At 41.9% G+C, this 25,579-nt stretch overlaps 1 protein-coding gene across 2 annotated transcripts in view; it reads right to left on the bottom strand.

Annotated features, from left to right (window-relative positions):
• RFX4 (regulatory factor X4) overlaps positions 1-25,579 on the bottom strand; it is a 166,163-nt gene that overhangs the window by 9,495 nt on the left and 131,089 nt on the right. For both annotated transcript variants that reach the window (XM_008053579.2, XM_008053580.1), the window contains 4 exons: positions 19,772-19,891; positions 18,941-19,102; positions 3,553-3,715; positions 1,145-1,283 (listed from right to left, as the gene is read on the bottom strand). In XM_008053579.2, coding sequence (XP_008051770.1) covers positions 1,145-1,283; positions 3,553-3,715; positions 18,941-19,102; positions 19,772-19,891 — 584 coding nt within the window. The remainder of the gene's footprint in view (positions 1-1,144; positions 1,284-3,552; positions 3,716-18,940; positions 19,103-19,771; positions 19,892-25,579) is intronic.

Consider the following 25,579-nt stretch of genomic DNA (forward strand, 5'->3'; position numbering starts at 1 on the left):
ACTAAGGTCCTGGAGGAAAGAAGGGTGTTGACAGAAAATGCCACAAAGACAGCAAGATGCTTGTCATGAATGACTGACAAGCAGAAAAAGCTGGGGAAGAGACTCCCAGACAGAGGGAAAAGTATCTGCAAAGACATGGAGGAACCCGGCACCTGCAAGACAACTGCTTGTGGGCTGGTGTGGCTAGGGCAAAGTTGGAGGGGCTTGGTGGGTAGGCCAGAAGGGTAATGAGTTTTAGAGACATGCCAAGGAGTTGAACTTGACCTAGAAAGCAATGATGTGTCAATGAGGGGGAGGGAGAGTGTCATGGTTAGTTGGGTTTTTTCTAGGGACTCTTCCAGATGCAGTGTAGGGATAGACCAGAGATGGGGCAAGTTTTAGAGAAGGCTTCTGTCATCATCTAGGTTAGGAATGATAAAGGCCAGAACTGACACAAGGACAGAGGGAGTGCAGGGACATTTAGGATGCGAACTTGAATGACCTGGAACTGGTGACCAGCTGAATTTGGGGCCAAGACACAGGAAAGCATGTTAGACAAGTAGAACACCCAACAGTGGTATGACAGGTCCATTCCCCATAGGCCACAGAGAGCTGATTTGATTTATTAGACAGTGAGGAGCCCAAACAGATGCGTGGTCTGAGAGTGATCTGAAAAAGAGTCCTTCTCAGGAGAATTCTTCTGGTTAGGATCATGTGTGTGGGCTGGGTGAAAAGGAACAGACATGGGAGACCACGAGACCAGTTAGAATGATGCCAAGATACTAGTCCTGACAGGACTCCATGGGGGTCTGCACCAGGAAGGTGGTAATGGAACGGAAACCAAAGGCCCAGGCTGAGGGTAGCCGCCTGAAAAGCAGCAACAGACATGTGGCTGAATGGATCCTGGCATTAAAAGGTCAAAGAGGATAGAACTAAAAAGAACTATTTAAGCAACCATGTGCGTGAGAGCAAGTGGAGCATGAATGCTGGCTGAGCACCCACTGTGGGCCAGCCACTGGAGGCTGGAAATGGCACTGATGAAAAGACTGTCCTCTCCTTGGGAACACCCAGACTGCACATACAGTATGTAGAAGAGCTATTAAATGACCAGAATCAGCAGCAAGCATACCAAGGCCTGAGCATGCAAGCAGGACCACCAACTCACCTGTGCAGAGCTCCTGTGGTAAGGGGCATAGTGGAGTGGCCCGGAGATGGCTGTGTCATGAGGGAGGGCTGGATACTGGCCCTGCATGGGGTGAGCATGCTGGTTGCCATAGCTCCCATAGTTGTAGCTTCCTGTGTATCTAAAATGCATCAAGCACATTGAATAGTGTGAGTAATAGAAAGGAGAAAAAATCAATTTGACACCTTTAAAAATCAAGCTATTTTTTCTTTCCTTTTTGTTCTTTTTAAATTTTCCCCCACCCCTAATTTTCTTCTTTTTAGTTCTTACCATCTCCATTCTGTGGCCCTGTTGTGGTAAGCTTAAAACCCCATGTTGATTTTCCTTCTCCCTCGGCACACCTAGAGCGTATATACCTCCCTTACCACCCAGCGAGTGCTCAGGGAATAAAATCTAGCCCCGAACCAAACATAATTAATGATGGAAACCTGTACTCCTATAATGTTTAAAAGCCCCATTTTTTTTTTTTTTTTTGAGTGGGAGTTTCACTGTGTCGCCTGGCTGGAGTGCAGTGGTACGCTTACAGCCACCGCAGCTTCAAACTGCTGAGCTCAGACAATTCTTCCACCTCAGCCTTCCAAGTAGCTGGAACCACAGGCATGTGCCACCATGCCTGGCTAATTTTTTGATTTATTGTAGAGACAAGGTCTTGCCATATGGCTCAGGCTGGTCTTGAACCCCCGAGCTCAGGCAATTCTTTCCCCTCTGCCTCCCAAAGTGCTGGGATTATAGGCATGCACCACCGCACCCAGCCAAAAGCCTCATGTTTTATCCTGAAATCAAATAGAAAAAAAAAGAAGAAGAAATGTATGTTTTTGTAACACTCAAGTCTCTGCTTCCCCATCATGGGGAAGGATGTAGTGTGTTTCTGTAAACTCTCTCAGGGGAAAACACCATGGTGTGGTCAACCAGGCATGAAAGACTCCATTTCTAAGGCAGGCTCCACCACTTTCTAGCTGTGTGACCTTGGACTCCTCACAGCCCTGTTTCTCACATCCCTAAAAATGTTGCATGTGTTTATTCTGAAGATCATGTGTAAAAACACTCTATAAAACAGAAAGTCCTGTATAAACATAGGCTATTATCATCATTGTCCTTTTTAGTAACATCTTTATAGCAAAGATGCTGACCTATGACCATGTGAGTTTCTTCTGCCATTTTTGCAGAATCAAAAATCTCTCTGAAATAATTTTTCCGGAGTCTATTCTAAATGTATAAAAAAGTACTCTAAAAGGCCCCCTGAGGAAATAATGGCTGCCCTATTAACTGCTCAGGTGCACCTGAACCTATAGAAAAGTACACCAACATCCAGGCCTGTGCTCATCTTCAGGGTCACTGCCTCGCTGCATTACGCAGGGCCACCCGTATGGAAGGGACATGAGAGGTCCTTCCCCCCCTCCTCCTCCCAAGTACCCCACGGTTGGTCTGTTGGAAACTGGCCGGTGAGCAGCTGCAGCAAGGGGGTTCACTGTACCACACAGTAGTGTCACAGCGATATCACCACACAGATTTGAAAAAATATAGCCAAAACAAATGATGTATTTCTCCAGGGTACAAAGCACTGCTGGAACCCACAGGGATTCCCTGAACCCCATGAATAACTGCAACCCTAAAGGGCCCTCCAGCCTTCAGGTGGGAAAGTCCTCCTCTAAAAGGAGTCATAAAAGACTCAGACCTACCACGAAGCTTTGTAAGGCCACAAAGTCTACAAAAAACAACCTAGGGGAATGGTTGAAAGGGGTTTTCAGCTGAGACTTTAAAGGAGTAAAGAAGAAGCCAGGCTCGGTGGCTCAGCCTGCAATCCCGTGCTTTGGGAGGCTGAGGTGAGTGGCTTGCCTGAGACCGCGGGTTCAAGACCCACCTGGGCAACTTGGCGAGACCTCATCTCTACAATAAATCAAAAAATCAGCGGGGCATGGTAGCGCGTGCCTGTAATTCCAGCTACTTGGGAGGCTGAGGCGGAAGGATCCCCGGAGCCTAGCAGGTCGAGGCTGCAGTGGCTGGGAGTGGCCACTGCACTCCAGTCTGGGCAACAGAGTGAGACTCCAACTCAAAAAAAAAAAAAAAGAAGAAGGAAGAACACAGGCTTTGGAGTCAGAAAGATGCTCAGTCTAGGCCCCACATTTTGCCAGCTGTGTGATGAACTGAAGTTAATCAACCAAGTTTCAATTTCTGCTTCTGTAAAATGGGGCCATTCACATCTACCGACTTACCTTACCTGGTTGTTGCAAGGAACCTGAGGCTTTTATATACAGTATAGGGCTAAGCCCACTGTGAGAACCCAGCCAAGGGTAACACCCTTCCTGTCCTTTGAGAAAATAGCTGCTCAGTAAGCCCTTTTTTAGATCAAATTTGAAAAGTAAGGCAGCATTCCCCAGAAAGTCACCTACCCATGTTCCTCTCTGTGGGGATAAACTGGTATCCTGTGTGTGACGGAGGAAGAAGGCACATGGGTGTTCCGCATACAGGGCAGCTGTTGGGAGTTATCAGCGGGGGACCCAGCTGCTGTCGTCACTGTGTATGTCAGAGACCACGTGTATGACTGCATTGCTCCTGCAGAGACAAATTAAGATGCCTCGGTCACCAACACAGTTTTCATATCCCTTGTTCTTCTTTAGAACTTTAGTGGCTTCCTTTTGCTGTTAAGTTGAAGGCCAAAATCTTTGCAAGGACAGTGTCTCTGGCTCTGCTGAGCTCATCAGAAGCAGTTCCATCCCCTGCCTTTGTTCTGTTTGGCCCAGCCACAATATCTTTCATTTTCTCCAGACCACCACAATTTCCAGTACCACGGAGCCTTTGCATTGCTGTTTGTGCTGCCTGGAATCATCACCCTTCCCTTATTTCCCATTCATTCTTCATATTTCAATTCAAAAAGCTGTTTGCAAGCCCCAGACGAGGCAGATCCCTCACTGTACCGTAGGCCTTCAAGGCACCTATCACAATTTGTAATCCTACACCCATCAGTGAATGTGATTTGATTAACTCCTATCCCTCTACCAGACTGAAAGTTCCATGTCATGCAGGCCTTCCCTATTTTGTTCACCAGTGGATTCCTAGTGCTTAGCACAGAGCCTGGCAGCCACAAGTTTCTCAATAAAAATTTTGGAAGGAAGAAAGGGAAAGGAAAGATAGGAAGGAACTGGAACAGACAAACGAAAGCTTGGGGCAATCTAACCCAGATAGGCACTGCAAATTAACCTTTCAACACTCGACTCAACAGGTGTTTAGGATTCAGCAAATTGCATTAAGCAAACATAAGCAGATTATTGGGCTCTGCCTGCCAAGGTCTTTTTGAAGATTATTAGACAATGACCTAGACAGTGACCTAATCCATACATATTATTAATCCCCTTTATTTATGTTTTAATTGGATACTTTGAAAGTGCTAAAGACTAGAAAAAAAACTGATAAAATTAGAAGCTCTCAAGATGCTTACAATTTTATGATATGATTAGATAAAGGAAAGGTTTTCATTTTAAAAGTTAGTACATTTCATCCCAAGATCTTTGCAAATAGCATGTGAGGGTAGCCTTATTGACATGGAATAGTAGAAGGAAGCAATGAGTTGATAGATTAGCACTGGGCCAGGTATGTGGCAGAGACTGTAAGGAATACTCTTGAAGGAATTTTAAATGCACTGGTTTATTATTTTTAAAAAACCCTAACGGGTTTGAGATCCGCCTGGGCAACTTGGCAAGACCTCATCTCTACAACAAATAAATAAAAATTAGCCGGGCGTGGTAGCGCACGCCTGTAATTCCAGCTACCTGGAAGGCTGAGGCGGAAGGATAGCCGGAGCCCAGCAGGTTGAGGCTGCGGTGGCCGGGAGTGTGCCACTGCACTCCAGTCTGGTTGACAGAGTAAGACTCCAACTCAAAAAAAAAAAATTTTTTTTTAAATAAATAAATAAAAAACCCTTTGGTGAACCCTTTCATAAATTGGAGAATCTTTTGAAATGCAAATAATGTCCTCCTTTTTTAAAAAAATGAAGTAACAAAGATTCATTCCAAGAGCATGAAAGGAGACACCATTATTGAACATCTAACATAAACCAAACACTGTGTTAAGCGCTTTACAGACATTCTTAAAAGAAACATTGTCCCCAATTCAGAAATGAGGAAACTGAGGGAAAAATCTGAAGTCATTTAAGAGAGTATATGGGAAGCTTCAAGATGATAATGTGGAAATGAGAATGGAAGAAAGAAAGACAAAATTGGAGGCAAAAAGCTCCATCAGGAATGAAGCAAAACATGCATACCCTAAAGATCCAAATTCTTCTTATGTGTGAGCCTTATACTAGGATCTGGAGTTTTCCAGGAGCCAGTGCTCCTAGGAAACCTTACCAGTTAGGAGCCATAAGATTGACAATTTGCTCAGGAGTATAGTGTCCTTGGAATCCCAATTAAACAGGAATTTTTTCAGACACCCTTATAAAGAGGTAACTGTGAACTGTTCAACAGTGTCCTCAATAACACCCTTGCAGTGGACTTCGTCTTAATTCTAAGACTAGTGGCATTATGCAAAAGTCCAGCTTAGGGAAACTTAGAATGTGAAATAACTTGCTCAAGGTCACAGAGTGAGTGAGTGGCTCAGTGGGGCTCTGCACCCAGGTCAGCCACACACTTTCCACTCTCTCTACTATTATGTCTCTTTGCTCTGGGCTCTGGTTCTTCCATTTACTGAGTATAAGATCTTGTGTAAGCCTGTTAAACTTTAGGACCCATTGTTTATCATCTGTAAAACAGGGGTAGTAATAGTATTTATCTTGCAGGACTGTTGTGAAGATTAACTGAGATATCTGTCAAAAAGCCTGGCACCTAGTAAACTTTCAATGAGATTCAAGTATTTTTCATTATGAATTCAAGTATTTTTATATGAGATTTTCTTAAAGTAGATATTTCTGTATTTCCCATTTCAGATCCCGAGGAAGAAAGGCAAGTTTCTCGGGTCAGATTCTATAACCAGGGATAAAAAAAATTTGAATAACAATAGTAACTTAACCATGTTTTTCTATAAAAACTTCTAAACATGTTTTCTATTAAAAAAAAAAAAAAAATCACTGGTGGTTGGGCTTGGTGGCTCAGCCTGTAATCCCAGCACTTTGGGAGGCCGAGGCGAGTGGATTGCCTGAGCCCGCAGGTTCAAGACCAGCCTGTGCAACTTGGCAAGACTTCATCTCTACACTAAATAAAAAATGAGCCAGTCATGGTAGTGTGCACCTGTAGTTCCAGCTACTTGGAAGGCTGAGATGGAAGGATCACTGGAGCCCAGTTAGTCAACGCTGGGGTGGCTTTGAGCATGCCAATGCACTCCAACCTGGGCGACGGAATGAGACTCCAGCTCAAAAAAGAAAAAAAAAATGGAAGGCTGAGGTGGAAGGATCATCTGAGCCCAGTAGGTCGAGGCTGCGGTGGCCGGGAGCGTGCCACTGCACTCCAGTCTGGGCGACAGAGTGAGACTCCAACTCAAAAAAAAAAAAAATCATGGGTGTCCTGATTCACCAGCATGGTTAAAAGTACCCCTTTCTGCTTTGCACATCTACGCCATATTCTTGCCCCAAAAGATAATGACTTTGGCTGTTTACGTGTTAGGCTTCACTTATAATCACTGCAAGAAGACTAGAAGGGAACCCTCTCCCCAATGATTATGACTCAGATGACTGGATTATGCATGATTGTCCTTGTCTGTGTTGAACTTCATGTGAACTTGCATTACTGTTATGATTTTTTAAAATATCATTTAAAAATAGATTATCTAAGCCGGGCATGGTTGCTTGTGCGTGTAATCCCGGCACTTTGGGAGGCAGAGGTGAGAAGATGCCTGAGCTCAGGGCTTCAAGATCAGCCTGGGCAACTTGGTAGACCTCATCTCTACAGTAAATCAAGAAAAATTAGCTGGGCATAGTGGCACACACCTGTAGTTCCACCTACTTAGAAGGTGGAGGCAGGATTACCTGAGCCTAGCCGGTTGAGGCTGTGGTGGCCGTGAGCATGCCACAGCACTCCAGCCTGGGTGACAGTGAGAGTACAACTCAAAAAAAAAAAAAAAATTATCTCTGGGTTAGGTTATCGCTGTAATTGAGGATCGTTTTAAGTTTTTAAAATTTTGCTTACATGTATTTTTCTATAATGAATGTGTATTGCTTCTGTAAAAAGAAAAACATTAATGCATCAAACACAGTTTACAGCAGAAATGGAATTGAAGGAGGTGGGAAGTATGGGAGAACAATGGACTAACCACAACAAGCAAGTAATTAACCCTTCAAGCCTCTGGGACCTCAGGAGAGCACGGTGAGGTTGGTTGGATATTTAAAGTGGGTAGCCAGGAAAGCCAAAGAATTTTCTTTTTCCAAGCAGTAGGAAGAAGTCATGATAATAGACATCACCTGAGAGAATGCAACAGAAGTTACTTTTGTGTGGGCCCCCGGAGCCCAGCAACTGTTCCTTATTCATCTCTGTATCCCCAACAGAGGGTCTGCCAAATAGTAGGTGTTCAGTAAATTTTTGTTCCATTGAATTTGTTGTGGAAGGAGTAAATGCTTCTAGAAATAGACGTTATCAAACAAAAAGCTAGTGGAACTCTTGGAAAAATAGGCTCCTGTGGTCTGGGGAACAAAACCCCTAAATGGCAGTGTGCCAGCAATCTAACACGTCCACTCAGGCAGGCTTAAGCAGATTAACACCTACTGGCTTGGGTGAGAAACCCTTTTTGCTTGGGGAGCAGAAAAGAACACCCTTGCATTCCCTTTCCTACCAGTGGGACCTCCAGTGAGAATTGCTGCTGCTGCTTTTTAAAAAACTAATAAAAGAAAATCTGTGCAGCTAAGAGTTGTGCTTAATTTTTCAGACTGTTCCAATGCTTTTTTATTTGTCGGTAAAACAATACAATACTTCCCTATTTATCGAATTCCCACATTTTTCTCTTATCCCCTCCATCCATCATTTTCACATTCGAATTTATTTAAACATCTGACAATAGTGATAGAAGCCCCCTGATATTTGAGAATCCTGTAACAATCCCAAGAGGTACAGTTTTGGGTTACCTTATAGTATTGAAACTGCTAAAGGTGAACATTTTCTTTCCCTCTCATCCCCAACAAAACATTCTTTTTTCACCGAGGTTTTTTTGTTTTTTGTTTTGTTTTGTTTTAGAAGGGGTTTCAAAGGCCAGAAAGGGTTGTTGGAATATAATAGACAATTAATAATGATTTGTTGAATAAATGAATGATCATGTAACATAAACCAGACCTCATACTAGTTTCTTTTATACATTGACTCAGTCAATCTTTACAACAATCTTTTGAGGCAGGTAGTATTACTCCCTTTCTCAGGTGAGAAAATTGAGGTCCAAGAAATTTAAATGACTTGCTCAGGTTAGATAGCAGAGTTGGAATTTGAACACAGATCTGCTCAACTCCAAAGCCATTCCACAACAACAATATTTCTCACACTTGAATGTGTGTTTGGATAACTGAAGATCTTGTTAAAAATGCAGATTCTGATTCAGTATTTTGGAAATGAAACATTTATATCAAGCTTCTAAATGATGACTATACTGTTGGTCCATGGACCATACTTTGAGTAACAAGGCTTTATCACATACTGCCTTCTGTCACACATCCTGTATGTTGAAGGCCATTACAAATCAGAAGTTGTAAGATTCTGCTGTACACTTGTGAAAATTAAGAATGTGTTCCTGGCTACCTGGCTATGTCCTTTCCTTCAGATTTTAGACCAAATCCTCTGAACGTTTCCCCGCTATGAGGATTCTATGAACCGTCACAGATGTTGCCTAAGTTTTGAGCTAACCAAAGCCTTTTTTTGGTACCTTCCTAAGAAATATGCTCCTTTAAGTGTGTCAAGATTCTAGAGCTTCTCTGCCCTATACCATAGCCACATGTGGCTATTTAAATTTAAATTAATTAAAACAAAATGTTATTAAAACTTCAGTTTCTTAGTTGCACCAGCCACATCTAAAGTGCTCAGTAGCCATATGTGGCTAGTGGCTCCTTTTTGGTCAGCTGAGATAAACATTTTCATCATCACAGAAAGTTCTGTTTGAACAAGGTTGATTAAAAGTATTTGCTACTAAACAAACATTGCCTGTAACCTTCCAGACTGAGACAGGAAAAGATTATACATCTCTATCCACCTGTATCTCTGTCTGTGAGTATTTGTATCTCATTGACTGTCCTCTCTCCTTGCTGTACTCGAGGAGACTGCCTACGGAAGCTGGAAATGTGTTTGAGTTACACTTTACTGATAGTTCCATGGTCAAACTCTGATTGACAAAACTGAACAGGGACAGCAGATGAGTCAGTTCTCAGATATATTGCTTCACAATTTAGCTTCTGCCTATCTCTGCAACTTCCCCTCCTGCCATTCTCTTCCTAATTTATTATGTACACAAATCAGTCATCACTATGCCAAGCTCTTCTCTGCCTCAGGCCTGTGCATATGCGATTCCCCATTTCCTAGAATCTTTTTCACCCCTCCCTAGGCTTTATGTGGCTGACTCATTGTGATACTTCGGGTCTCAGATAAATGTCACCTCCTCAGAAAGGTATCCTCTGACCATCAACTAAGGTGGGTCCTGATTTTTTTTTTTTTTTTCCTTTTGAGTCGGGGTTTCACTTGCCCAGAATGGAGTGCAGTGGCATGATTATGGCTCACTCTAGCCTCAGACTCTTGGGCTTAAGCAGTCCTCCCTCCTCAAATAGCTGGGATTACAGAAACACACCCAGCTCATTCTTTTGACTTTTTTTTTTTTTTAGACAGGATCTCGCTGTGTTGCCCAGGCTGGTCCCAAACTCCTGTACTCAAGCAATCCTCTCCCCTCAGCCTCCCAAAGTGCTGAAATTACAGGCAGCTGATTTTATACTTTTTCATAGCATACTGTTATTGTCACTCAGCACTTTGGCCATTTGAAATTATATGTTTACCTGGTAGTTTACTTCTGTATTGACTCTTATCCACTGGAATGTAAGTACCATGAGGATAACAACTCTGTTTTTTTCACTCCTGTACCCCACAAGACATGGCACAGATTAGCCGATGAATACATATTTGTTGAATGAATGAACAAACAAATGAATGAGTGAGTTCAAGGTCCCAAGACTTGACGGTGGAATCAACAAAGAATGGATTAAACAATCTATTTTCAAGCCAGGCTTATGCTTCCTGATTCTATTCCTTTAGAGAAAAGGAAGCAGCAGGGATGGAAGAAGGAGGAATTCACTAGCAGTGGCAACTCCAAGGTTCTGTAAATGAGTCATCACAGGCTCTGTGGCAGGGCTGAAATGTCCACCCTAACCCACTCAGTTTAGCTGCCCTCAGAATAACTGGGCTTTTGTTATTTGGAAAGACTAAGAGTCAGTTATCTTTGTTACATCCTCAACTGATGTAGAGAAAATGCAGCTGGGCAGGCCAGATGTTATACAGTTAGGGCCATTTAAGGGAATTTGCCTCTATTTCATTAGGTATCTTAGAATCTCAACGATCTAATTTGCTGGTTTTGTGTTGCAGGGAACCCATGGTGGGAAGCTGAAAACATGAGTTTAATAGTTAACTTTTATTGTCATTGCTGAAAGAGGGAATACATAAAATGACATCATAAACAAGGTTTTAGAACACTTCGGTGGCCCATGGGCCAGAGTAGGAGCGTAACATTTTGCTTTCGATGACATTAAATAATTGCAGCCCAATGTCATGTTAAATGGACAGATCAGTTTGGCACCACTTGCCATGTTCTGGGGGAGGAAAAGAACCAGTTTTCCTTAAGGTTAAGGTTTCTAAACTTTGCTGGGGCACGAGGGATGTAGCAAGCCCACAAAGTTGCGGGGGAGGGGTGGGGAGATGAACAAATGGACTGGATTTTACCCTGTAGAGATCTGTTAAAATGGAATCCTTTATCAAGCTTTTATTGTGGCATTGCCACAGACTTTAATAAATCCAATCAAAATTAACCATATATCAGGTTGTTTTAGGTACTCCATATTCCTTTCCTCCTTCCCATTTAAAAAATCAATTAATTAGTATAGTCTTAAGAAAACATGTTTAGAAATATGGACGTGGGCTGGGCTCGGTGGCTCAGCCTGTAATCCCAGCGCTTTGGGAGGCTGAGGTGAGTGGATTGCCTGAGCCCGCAGGTTTGAGACCTGCCTGGGCAACTTGGTGAGATCTCAAGTCTACAATAAATCAACAATTAGCCGGGGGTGGTAGTGCGAGCCTGTAAAACCAGCTACCTGGCAGCTGAGGCGGAAGGATCGCCGGAGCCCTGCAGGTTGAGGCTGTGGTGGCTGGGAGCGTGCTACTGCACTCCAGTTTGGGTGACAATGAGACTCCAACTCAAAAAAAAAAAAAAGAAATATGGACATGGAACTAGATATAGATATAGATAAGCAGAATGGCTGTTTTCCCAATGAGTACTCATTGTCAGTACTACCTTGTATTCCCTAGTCCAAAAGATGCCAAAGGTTAAGTGCAATGAATTAATTATTGCTCTGTGCTCATCAAGCAGACATAATCCCGTTCCTCTCTCATAGCTGGAAAATGGGGAAGTGTTCATCCAAAGTGAGACATTTGTTGAAGAGACTCCGTACCCAATTGGCCTTGATTTTCAACAAGTGGAAACTGGTAATACATTGTCTGATCAACAATATTCAGAGTATGCTAGAAACCCAACAAGATAACTAGATAACATAACATTTCATTTAAGGTTTTAATAAACTTTTTAGCTGACTTTTTTGTTTTGTTTAATTCCCCCCCACACACACCTTTTCTTTATTTCTTGCTTTCTGGTTTGGATCCTTTCCTTTTGAGAAATTGGCTTTCCTGTTTTTATTGTAGACTTCAGAAACTTTTGAAAAATAGGTGGGATATAAATTAAGCAGTTGTTTTTATTTATTTATTTATTTATTTTTGAGTTGGAGTCTCACTCCGTTGCCCAGGCTAGAGGGTAGTGGCCGCTCCCGGCCACCGCAGCCTCGACCTGCTGAGCTCTGGAGATGCTTCTGCCTCAGCCTTCCAAGTAGCTGGAACTACAGGCTCGCGCTACCACGCCTGGCTAATTTTTTGATTTATTGTAGAGATGAGGTCTCGCCAACTTGCCCGGGCGGGTCTCGAACCCACGGGCTCAGGCAATCCACTCACCTCAGCCTCCCAAAGCACGGGATTACAGGCTGAGCCACCGAGTCTGGCTGCCATTGCTTTTAAATAGAAATAAAAATTAACTGGGCATGAAAACCATGTGCTAAGTTAACTTTTTTTAAAAAAAGAAACAGCAAATGCATTTTGTAAGATTTACATAATTTCTAATTTATAATACTGTTCAATGATATTTACGCAAATCCCCAAATTTAAGAAGTCTATCACAATAGATTTCCTAACATTTAGGTATATATCGTGGATATATAATTTGCACTTTATAATATATCATGTCTATAAGATCATACATCTTGTTAGGAAATTATGTTTGTTTCCTCCAAAATCATGACCTACATTGCATATCAAGATTCAGTCTAATTTAATAATGGAGTATTTCAAAAGTGGTACTTGAGAAAAATATTATACATAGTTTTATATAGGATGACATTTTTAATGCCCCCTGGAGATATCTGAGAACAAAGCTGGAATGCGCCACAATCTTCAAAGCTTACGATCATCTGAAGAGAACCTGTTTCACATTTGTATTTCTAAGAAGCTACTTTTATGACTTTTGAACACATTGCACAGAAATCTCTGAACACATTTATGATATTGCTGTGGCCTTGTCTATCACACCTGCCATACCTTGAGGCCTCCAAATTGCTACGAAGAAATCCAGGCAGGCTCACTAGCTGCATGAGAATTATAAGATCCAAGACAGCTTTCCTTCCCTCTTCCCATCCCCTCATCCCTCCCTTCTTAGCATCTCCTTGTTTGATATGCTGCCACACTTTGAGAAACATTTCACCCAAACACTTTCAGCTTTATATTGCAGACCTCTTTCCTTTGCATTCTTTCTCTGTTTATTCCAGAAGTATGTCATCACTAACACACTTATGTGTGTGTGTCCCTGGTAGTGGCAGGGATGTGTGGGCAGGATTATTCAGGTAAATGACTCCTTCCTGGGGGAGGCAGGAGATTCAGGAAGGTTGCCCAACAATTCCAGTCTTTGAAGAATGCCTGAAAGCTGCTGAAGAGCTGCAAACAGTGCTTAAATTAAATTCTCTTCCCTTTTTATTTTCAGTGAACAAAGTTGTTTTTTACAATTCCTTTTCCTGAGCCTTCTGAGCAGGAACTATAACAACCCACTAAAGAGAGAAAATGGGAGGGAGGTGAGAATCTGATCACATTCTCCCTCCTCAAAAGTGAAAACAAAATATGATTGGAGGTGCATCTATGTAAACAAATACGGTGATGCTCAAATCTAAATCTCCACAGAAGAGAACTCACTCTAGCTGTGTTCTCAAAGTGAAATCAAAGCTTGCTCTAATGCCGTTTATCAACAACCCAACTTTTCAGTGCTTTCAAGATTCCAGTTTTCTTGTAATTCCTGACAGAGGGCCACTGAGTTTGTTGGCAAGTATAGAAGAGGGCAGGCGCCCTCCAGCCTCTTTAACATCTACTCATCCCCTCTCTGAGTAGGTGTAGTTCTGTCAAGAGAAGAAACTTTTCAGAAAAAATTAATCAAAAGACTCCTGGGATATATACTTTATCTGAAAATAACCTGCTCTCCCTTGTCTTCAGGACTTTTTACTAGCTACTTCCTCTACCCAGAATATCTCCTCTCCCCCCTCCTTTATGCTCCTATAACACTCTGACCCTTCTCCCAACTTAGCACTCATTGCACTGTATTGTAGCTACTGCTTTGCTCATCAGAATCCTAACTTCTAAACATAAATTCCCAGGGGGCAGGGACCACGATTAACTTGTTCACCATCGTATCATCAGCTATCTGGAAGTGTTTAGCACACAGAAGCCACTCCATAAATATTTTTTTTTTAGCTAAACGAATGGATGTGTTAGTGAGTGAATGAATGAATGAATGAACGATAAAGGACATTCCGAATGGTCTCACCCTATTTATTTGGTCCTCAAAACAAATTTTAGTTCTCAGTCTATTCTGGAAACAGTCCGATTCTAAGTAGTAGGATATAATTAAGCCCATGCTGTGAGGATCTGGAGGAAGATTCTAACTGGGAGAGTGAGAGAAACATCAAAGAAGCGAGTAGGATTTTGTCAGGCAGAGAGTGGAAGGAGGATACTCCTGGAAGGAGGAACAGTGTGAGAAGTGATTTGGAGAGAGAGAGAGCTCTTAAGGCTTCAGTGTGAGGCAGTAAGTTCTTTGCCTCAACACTTTGAGGAGGCATGAGCCAGCAGCTTTAATAAGTGGGCCGTGAGAGAGTGAACAGACTAGATTCTGGAGGCAGGAAACCAGCTTCAGAGTTACTGTGGATGTCCATGAGAGATAGGGATGGCCTGGACCAGAGGCATGAGTGGGATGGGAAGGAATGGATCAATCTAGATTTGTATTAGAACAACTGGACTTGGAAGGTGTGGTGGAGAATGCCACCTATCTCCCCCAAATCCGTTCCCTCTTCCCTACCTGGGTACATGGTGTTCTATATTTCCCAGCCTCTCTTGCAGCTACATGAGGCCATGTGACTAAGTCCTCACCAATGGAATCTAAGTGGAAGTGATGTGTGCCACCTTCAGACAAGGGCTTTTAAGAAAGAAGTGTTTTCCTCCTTCATTTCTCCTCCTTTTCCTATTTCTGCCAGCTGATTGCAGACTTGACCAAGGCAATGTTCCTCAAATTATTGAGTGTCAGAATCACCTGGAGACTTGTTGAACAAGATTGCTGGGCCCCGCCTAGTTTTTAATTCAGTAGGTCTTCAGTGGGACTTGATTTGAGCATTTCTTTCTTTCTTTTTTTTGAGTTGGAGTCTCACTCTGTCACCCAGACTGGAGTGCAGTGGCACGCTCTCAGCCACCACAGCCTCTACCTGCTGGGCTCTGGCGATTCTTCCGCCTCAGCCTTCCAAGTAGCCAGAACTACAGGTGTGCGCTACCACACCCAGCTAATTTTTTATTTATTTATTGTAGAGATGAGGTCTCGCCAAGTTGCTCAGGTGCGTCTCGAACTTGCGGGCTCAGGCAATTCACTTGCCTCGGCCTCCCAAAGTGCTGGGATTACATACAGGCTGAGCCACCGAGCCCAGCAGATTTGAGCATTTCTAATAAATTTCCAGGAGCTGCTGACACTGCTGGTCTGCAAATCATATTTGAGAAACACTGCCATAGGGTATGGTGGAATCATGTTGAAGGAACACATGTTTCCAAATGTTTGCATTACAGAGAGCCTCCTCTGTTACTGAATATCCTGCCAGTACTGTTTTCAAGCATGAAATAGATTTGTGTTGTATTAACTCCATCTGTGTTTGGATCTATTAGTTACAGCAGCTTAGCCTATCCTAACTAACACAGGAGTTGAGGGAGAAGAAATATTTGAAGCTTACTCCCATACGTGGTTTCTGAAAAAATGGGAATATACAGCAGGTTTGGATGGAAAGATAATGAATTAGTTATCACAGCCTTACCAAGTCCTCCACTCCACAAAGACTGGAGTCTTGGTGAGGTCTTTCTTGATACCTCCAGCTAGATGGAGTATCTTCTTCTTTGGGAGCCCCATAGCATTAGTTTATACCTCACTTATTGCACTTGCCACATCCTTTCTTCTATTATAGTTGTCTTTATACTTCTCTTATCCTTGTGTTGCCTCACAGTAGCAAGGCCTTGGCATATTCATCTATTTAGTTCCCATAGTACTCAGCACAGAATTTGGCACATGAAATGTCTTCAAGGAAAAAAAAAAAAAAATATATATATATATATATATATATGCATACATAAATACATGTGTGTACATATATACACATATAAAAATGCATATGTATGTATGTATAGGATTCTGGATTCAAGGTTTTTTAGTGCATTTTTTCCCTCTGCACTTCAAAAATACAGTTTCAGATATTGAGTCTAATGTTGCTGATGAGAAGCCTGATATCAGTCTGATTCTCCTTTTGAGGTTACCTGTATTTTCTTTTTTTTTTTTTGAGTTGGAGTCTTACTCTGTCACCCAGACTGGAGTGCAGTGGCACACTCCCGGCCACCGCAGCCTCGACCTGCTGGGCTCCGGCGATCCTTCCGCCTCAGCCTTCCAAGCAGCTGGAACTACAGGCTCGCGCTACCACGACCGGCTAATTTTTTTTTTTTATGTATTGTAGAGATGAGGTCTCACCAAGTTGTCCAGGCGGGTCTCAAACCCGTGGGCTCAGGCTGGGATTACAGACTGAGCCACCAAGCCCGGCTATCTGTGTTTTCTTTTAGGGAGCTAATAAGAGTTCTTTAATCTTTGACTTTCTGCCATGGAATTAAAGGTAAGTTTTTTTTTTTTCTTTTTCCATTTATGCAGCACAGTATTCAATGTGAGCTTTCAATTTGAGAAGTCTTTTTTCCATTCTGTAAAGTTGTCAGCTGTTATTTCTCCACTTTCTTTCTATTCTTTCTCTGGAACACTTAATAAAAGATTATTGGAATTTCTGGATTTATCAGCCTGTTCTCTCAGCACTTCTTTTATACGTAGCATTCCTTTGTCTTAGTATCAGAGTATTCCTCAGCTTAGTCTTTCAGTTCACTAATTCTCTTTCAGTTGGATCTAATTTTCTAATTATTAAAACTACCTATTAGAAATTTTATTTCAACAATTATAAGCCGGGCTCGGTGGCTTAGCCTGTAATCCCGCGCCTTTGGGAGGCTGAGGTGAGTGGATTGCCTGAGCCCGCAGGTTCGAGACCCGCCTGGACAGCGAGACCTCATCTCTACAATAAATCAAAAAATCAGCCGGGTGTGGTAGCGCATGCCTGTAATTCCGGCTACTCGGAAGGCTGAGGCGGAAGGATCGCCGGAGCCCAGCAGGCGAGGCTGTGGTGACCAGGAGTGGCCACTGCACTCCAGTCTAGGCGACCGAGTGAGACTCCAACTCAAAAAAAAAAAACAAAAAAAACCACAATTATATATTTCCTTTTAAAGATCTTTCCTTGACTCTCATGGATATGATTTCTTCTTTTTACTTCTCATTTTAACAGTTCTTTTCAGGTTGTTCTATTAACTTTATTCTTTTGGTATAAATTCTCCCTTTTCTAAGTTTGTTATTCCTGTTTCATGGAATTGGGCTTCCACAGATGGCTAGGTGATTTTTTTTTTAATTGTGGTAATATATACATAACATAAAATGTACCATATTGACCTTTTTTTTTTTTCTTTTTGGTAGAGATGGGGGTCTCATTATGTTGCTCAAGCTGGTCTCAACCTCCTGGCTTTAAGTGATCCTCCTACTTTGGCCTTCCAAAGTCCTGGGATTATAGACCAGAGCCACTGTATGGCCCATATGAACCATTTTAAGTGGCTGTAAGTTTAGTGACATTAAGTACATTCACTGAATTGTGTGGCCATCACACCATCCATCTCTAAACCTTTTTTTATCTCCCCAAGTAGAAACCTATTAAACACTAACCTCATTTCTTCCTCCTGCCAGCCCCTGGCATTCACCATTCTACTCTTTGTCTTTATGAATTTGACTATTCCAGGTACCTCATAAAAGTGAAATAATATATTTGTTCTTTCATATCTGGCTTATTTCACATAGTATAATGTCTTTAAGGTTCATCCAAGTTGTAGCATGTGCCAGAATTTCATTCCATTTTAAGGTTGAATGATATCCCATTTATGTATATACCACATTTTGTTGATCCATTGATCAGTGGACACTTGGGTTGTTTCTACCTTTTGGCTATTGATGCTGTTAGGGACATTGATTTATGAATATCTGTTCAGGTCTCTGCTTTCTTTTCTTTTCTTTTCTTTTCTTTTTTAGTCAGAGTCTCACTCTGTCACTCAGGGTGGAGTGCAGTGTCATGCTTACGGCCACTGTAACCTTGACCTGTTGGGCTCAGGCGATCCTTCCACCTCGGCCTTCTGAGTAGCTGGAACTACAGGCGTGTGCCACCACGCCAAGCTAATTTTTTTTAATTTGCTGTAGAGACGAGGTCTCACCAAGTTGCCCAGGCTGGTGTTGAACCCCTGGGCTCAGGCAATCCTCTCATCTTGCCTTGGCCTCCCAAAGTGCTAGGATTATAGGCCTGAGCAACCACGCCTGGCCTAGGTCTCTGCTTTCTTTTGGATATATATCCAGGCATGAATGATTCTTGGTTGTAAATTAATCTTGTAAGAATTCTGTGCACATCTTGGGCTGTGTGGGCCTCCCGTCAGAGCAGCTTTATAGTGCATCAGCCTCAGTCATATGCCCGGTAGCTCTAGCTTGGCTCACAACCACTTGGTTCAGAGCCCCTGTCTTGCTTATGGTTGCCAAAGCTTAGCATCTGGCTTCCTGTCTGCCTCCCTTTCCAGAGATGCTGCTCAATTTTTTATTCATAGAGAGTTCCCTTTCTTGTCTACAAGAATGACTGTGTATTAATTTATGTTACATATCGTTATAATCATTTCAGTGGCTTAGTTTGGAGGTTTTATCATATGCTTAATCTGCATACTTGAAAACAGCAGTGTACAGAATATGGCCACTGAATAAATGAATACCTACAAGTCATCCACAAATACAGGAAGAAACCCAGGTCTGGACATTGTCTTTTGGAGGCTGGGAAAAATTAATGCTTTTCCAGAAAGCCCTTTCTTTAAACATTAACTCCCCACCCACAGCATTTGAGGGACCTTTCATTACCTGTAGTGCTGAGGCCAGTGTACTCAGGGGATGGGTTGCTGACAGGAGAGGAGGGAGGTGGCACTTCCACAGATGTGGCAGATTTTGCTGGAGAAAACGATGGCACTGGTGAAGGGGTTGGTGGAGCAGGCTCTGTCAAGATGATCTCTTCTCGAACTTGTGCTATGGATAGAGGTACAGTGAGTTCTTAGGATTAAATGTCAAAGCAAGTTGTCTTTAAGGGATTTTTTAAAATGCAATATTCTAAAAAAAATGCTATGTTCTTTCTAACTTGTGTCATGTCACTCCTCTGCTTAAACTTTTTCAGTGGTTTCCCATCACCATCATGGCACTCAAGGCAGTTCCAATATACACACATGTCCACTCTAAAGAGGAAAAAGACATGATTGGTTTCACACCACTTGACTTGCTAACCGTAACTAAATTCTTTAGGATACAGAGTTAAAGAAACATAGAGGGTTCGGGCTGGGTGGCTCATCCTGTAATCCCAGCACTTTGGGAGGCCGAGGCGAGTGGATTGACTGAGCCCACAGGTTCGAGACCAGCCTGGGCAACTTGGTGAGATCTTGTCTCTACAATAAATCAAAAAATTATCTGGGCATGGTAGTGCACGCCTGTAGTTCCAGTTACTTGGAAGGCTAAGGCTGAAGGACTGCCAGAGCCCAGCTGGTCGATGCTAGGGTGGCCATGAGTGTACCACTGCACTCCAGCCTGGGCAACTGAGTGAGACTCCAACTCAAGAAAGAAAGAAAGAAAGAAACATAGAGGACAGAAATAAGGATCCAGATCAAATTGCCAAGTGGTGCAATTCCCAATAAGATGCTGGCTTACCAGTACTTCCTTCTCCCTTCATGGCTCGCATGAGCTCATTGGCCCGCTCCTGACAGTGCAGAGATTCTAATAGGTAGAGCACGTAATCATCAAACATCAAGTGAATTAGGTGAAAAGATCCTGGTGGCAAAAGATGAAACAGAAAGGTAAGTCATGACTTCTCGTATATGCCCCCTCTGTCTGGTCAACTGCACATGTTACACTGTACTCTAATGGTCTGTTCAAGAATCTCAATTCTCCACTCATTTGTGATCTCCTCATGGTCAGAAGTTGCTCCTCTTTGCTATATCGTCAGCCTAGCCTGCTTGTCATAAGATTGGTGTCATTATCACTTTGTGTCAAGTGAATATTTTCCTTGCTCTGCTATTAATATGACACCATAGAAAATGGTACCCACTGAGCCATCTGTTTAGATGCTTCTGAGCTCTCACATACCCACTGGTCTCATTCTTATCTGAGCACTCCTCACTCTGTTCAGCATTTATTGACATAATGTCTTTCATTCTCTTCCACAAACATATTATTCCCTCAATTGGACTTTAAGTATGTTCATGGTAGGGACTTTGCCTTCTAGTTCATTACTATCTACCAATGTTGATGAGACCTCATTTAGCACACAGTTCTTAGAAAAGATATTAAATTGAAAAAGATGTGGTAGCAGTCTTCATTTTCAGTTTAGAGTAGATTAATTTATAAAAGGGAATGTGAACAATAATTTTTAAGACTCTCTTATAGGCCAGTCTCCGTGCTCAAAGTCTTATTATCTCTAATTTAATTTCCACAGCCATACTGTAAGGTATTTTCATTCCTATTTTGCAGGTCAATCATTTGTGCAAGATGACATGATTAATAGATAATATATTATTTCAAAACTGTCTTTTTTGCATGTCATGTGGCCACCACGAACAGTGGAATGGTGCACATATGTTACGGGCTTAATTTATGGTAGGGGCACAATTGATACCTGCTGTCAAGTAAGGCCTCATGGATGCCAGAGTCAGAGAGAGGGACCAGGCCTTTACCTCCAGTCCCACGTTTCCAAATCTCAAGGGGACAACTCCATGTGGGTATCAGGCTGTCCCATGAATTGTCCAAAACTTCTTATTCACCTCCCCACAAGCTGACCTCCTCTTCCCATTACCCTCTAGTTTTCTTTTTTAGAGACCTTATAAGACTCTCTGGCATCATTTTTCTTATGATTCAACATCGTCATCATCACTACCACTATCACCATCATCATCACATCTACTGTATATTGAGTGCCTACCGTGTGCCAAGAACTCCGCTAAGCCCTTAACATATATGTCTCATCCTTGCAGCAAACAGTGAGATAGGTGTTATTATCCTCCCTTACAGATACAAAAATGAGTATTTAATTAGTAATTGAGTAGGGATTTTCCTCAGTTTGGTCTGGTTCTAAAATCTGTTCCCATTGTCTGCTAGCTCAACTAGTTCAATCTCTTCGTAGCACTGCTGGGAAAATAAGGCCCAGATGGCGTAAGTGAATGGGTCTTTAGAGGAGCCTTTGAGTTGGGAGCTAATTATCTCCAACTCTCAGAAATAAAGTGATGGAGGCCAGTTGGGGGATTTGGGAGGAATCTTTGATGAAATTTATCAGTTTTCTCCTTATTAATTGCAGTTGGCTTCTGCACACATCCAAACCCTTCATCTCAGGTAGATTAATTCTTTTGGTCTCTAGGAAGGCTGGAGAGAAAAATCCTTGGCTTAACTCTAAGGCCACTAGATGTCCAGCAGGTCATGCACATCCATCCCTGTTCTCCTCCCTACAGAACCTGTCACAGATTCCCATCCTTGTTCCCACAGAGCTCAAGGCCGAGGTCCACTCTCCTGCATTTTCTTGACATTCTTCTTCCATCTCCAGGGCAGTGTTTGCTTTTCTACTCTGCAATTCAGTAAGGTTCCTGTTTTGCTGAGTCACTGTAAGGTGCAGTCTCCAAACCTAAATTTTCCAACCACATCCCCAAAACGGATCCTGTGAACCACTGATGAGATATAGCATTGTGGGTAATTCTATGAGCTCTGGATCAAACTGCCCAGGTTGAAATATCAAAGTTTTGCCACTTAGTAACTTGGACCTAGATGAATTCCTTTACCTTCCCTAATCTTTATAAATACTAGAAACAAACTCAGACTTTTTTTTTTTTTTTGAGTTGGAGTCTCACTCTGTCGCCCAGACTGGAGTGCAGTGGCCGCTCCCAGCCACCGCAGCCTCGACCTGCTGGGCTCCGGTGATCCTTCCACCTCAGCCTTCCAAGTAGCCGGAATTACAGGCATGCACTACCACGCCCGGCTGATTTTTTGATTTATTGTAGAGATGAGGTCTCGCTGCCCAGGCGGGTCTCGAACCCGCAGGCTCAGGCAATCCACTCACCTCAGCCTCCCAAAGGCGCAGGATTACAGACTGAGCCACCGAGCCCGGCTTCAAACCCAGACATTTATTGAACTTTTGCTCTGTGCCAACCACTATGTTGACCACTGTAGATTTATTACGGCATTTAATCCTCATCACAACTATATGAAATAAGTGATACTCTCCTTTTACAAAGGAGGAAGTTGAGGCTTAGGGAGGTAAAGTAACTGCCCAATGACACTCTTATTAAGTGGCAGAACCAGGACTTGAATACCACCGGACTGATTCTGAAGTTGCTCTTTAATCATCATGCAATATGGCTTTCTAAATGGAGAACAGTAAAACCTACATCATGGAGGTACTATTATGAGAAAAAGTATGTCTTGGATGCTTAGTAATTGGTAGCTATTGTTACTATCTCTAAGGTCCCTTTTTCTTCTCTGTTCTAAGATAAGATTTTTTTGTTCATAGAATTAAAGTCAAATAAGTCAAAAGATAGCATGAAATACTTAAAAGGAAAAGATCTCCAAAATGAAGAAATTATTTTCTGGGATGTTGATCTAGTGAACATTGATAGAGAGACATGCACTTTAAAAAAATGAGTTAAAATGGAAAAGTCTTGGATGATAAAAATGGGTGTAGACTAATGGTTTTAGGACAGACAGGTATCTTGGAAATTATCTTACACAATCCTCCTGTTTTATAGACAAAGAAACAGATCTGATGAGGTGAAGAAACTGCCTAAGACCACCCTTAGAAGCATTAGAGCTGGAATGGGAAGCCAGACATTAGGGAAGTGCTGATTTGGGGCTTCGAGCTCTCTTCATTAATGGCTCTGATCAGTTACCCAATTGGTCTGTTAATTTTCAATCATCCTTTGAAACAACAAGAGTTTGTAGAACTGCTGCTACCTGCCCACTATTGTGCTAAGTGCTCTGAGTACAAAGGACGTGTAAAGCTCATTCCCTGACCCCACAAAAGCTACAGTGCCCTTAGTGAGCAGAAATCAATCATTAAGATTATTGGGCAATAAACAGTTCAGTGTCAGGGTGTCATGACCATGGGGACAATGCAAATAGAAGAGAAGAAAATAAAAAAAGGAGATACAGAAAGACTGATGAGAGAGACAGAGAGGCCCCAAATATATGAGGGAAGAGCCAATTATAGCTAATATGTCTTCCTTTACGTCTCTCCTTAGTATTTATCACCATCTACTCTACTATATACCATATTTAACTTAGTCTTTATTTTATGTCTCCTCCACTAGATTATACACTCATATCACAGAGATTTTTCTCTGTCTTGACCACTACTGTATATGCAATGTCTAGAACAGTGCCAGGCACACAATAGCAGATCAATGGATATGTGTTAGATGAATGAATCAAATGAGCAAGCTTCTATATGCACTGTGCTAAGTAAACTCTTTTAACTTTCTAACAACACTATGAAGAAGGTATTGTTATTTTCTATTGATACATGGGGAAATGAAGGGTCAAAGGGTTTGAATAACTTGCCAAGAGTCACAAAGCTAGGGCGCAGCAGAGCCTGTTGTGGAAAAAAGTATTAAGATATCGAGATAAAAGGAGATTTTGTTGTTATATGTTGATTTTATTTTACAGTCAAAGCTTCTTTTTTGTAAAAATTTTTAATCATATTTTAAAATGAACACAAATGTACTCACCACCAATTTTTGTTAGCATTATTTCTAGGTACCTTTTAGATTATGTTGCTATTATGAATAGTGTGTGTGTCTGTGTGTGTGTGTGTGTGTGTGTATGAGGGGGATCCCCAAAAAACAGGAATTTATTTATTAAAAGTTTTGTATTTATTCTTATGTTTAAACTTCAGTCACCTTCAAAATACTCTCTGTTTGATGCAATATGCCTATTGAGTTACTTTTTCCACTGCTCAAAACAGTTTTTGAACTCATCAATTTTGATGCCTTTTAGGCAAAATGTTTCCCTTTGAGAACTTTTTTCATCGGGGAAACAAAAAATGTCGCTGAGGGCCAGATCGGGTGAATAGGGAGGGTAAGGCATGGGAGTCATGCTGGTTTTGGTAAAAAATTGCTGAACACTCAGTGCGATGTAGGCGAGTTGTTCATGTAAATCACCCATCACAAAATGGGTTGGAATGAATTGAAGTGTTGAAAGAATCTCCAAAAAAAAAAAACTTACTGAAGCTGAGCACAGGCTCTCATAACAACACTAGCTGGCACACTGATGCCATGGGTTCCTAGAACATTTACCTAGCGGGGGGGAAGGAAGCCTGTACTACAAGGGACCCACCCTCCAAAAGATAATTCTGGGTTTTTTTAGGTTCCCCCTCGTGTGTGTGTGTGTGTGTGTGTATTTAAAATTATATTTTCTTTTTTTTCTATTTTTAAAAATTATTTATTTATTTTTTATTATGAAGTTGTGGGGTACAGTTAAGGGTTAGGTATACAATTGCGTTTCATTCAGGCACCCTGTTGATATGGGGTGTTTCCCCGTTCCCAGACAGATATTTGCTACTGTTAATCCCATCCCCCTCCCCCCACCATAGTTTACCAGTACGGTCAGTCATTTTCGTATAGTATTGCATTGAATGTTTAAGGTCCATTATATGAGTGAGAACATGTGATACTCGGATCTTTGTTTCTGTGAGAGGTCACTCAGTATTATAGACTCTAGTTCCATCCAGGTTGCTGCGAAATTCATGATTTTGTTCTTTTTTATGGCTGCGTAGTATTCCATCATGTATATGTACCACATTTTTTTAATCCAGGCCTCTTTTGACAGGCAGCATGGCTGTTTCCAGGTTCTTGCTATATTTTCAAGTTAGTGCTAAAATGCCCGTGATTTTATAAAAACTGAATTCAGTAATGTTGCTGAATTCTTATTCTACTAGTTTGTGGGTTCTCTTTTGTTAGCAATCATGACATCTATAAGTACAGACAATTTTGTGCTTCCCTTTTCAATTCTTATATTTCATTTTCTTTTTCTATTGCATTGTCTAGGACCTCTAGTACAGATTTATTAGACATAGTGTTAGAAGCATTTCTGTCTTTTCATGATTTAAATGGGACAATTTCTAAAACTTCACCGTTCAGTATGATGTTTGCCATAGATTTCTGGGAACCCTTCAGCATATTAAATAAATTCCCTTTTATTCCTAGTTTACTGAGTCTTTTTAAAATCATATTTGAGAGCAGAATTGTATCAAGTGCTTTTTTCTCTGTATCTATGGTGTTGATTATAGTACTTTTATTTATTTTTTTTTAGTTGGAGTCTCACTCTGTCAACCAGACTGGAGTGCAGTGGAATGCTCCCGGCCACTGCAGCCTCGACCTGCTGGGCTCCAGCAATCCTTCCACCTCAGCCTTCCAAGTAGCTGGAACTACAGGTGTGCACTACCACGCCCGGCTAATTTTTGATTTTATTGTAGAGATGACG

Source organism: Carlito syrichta, unplaced genomic scaffold (genome assembly GCF_000164805.1).
Source record: "Carlito syrichta isolate Samal-C Ts95f unplaced genomic scaffold, Tarsius_syrichta-2.0.1 Scaffold288311, whole genome shotgun sequence".
Classification (NCBI taxonomy): domain Eukaryota; kingdom Metazoa; phylum Chordata; class Mammalia; order Primates; family Tarsiidae; genus Carlito; species Carlito syrichta.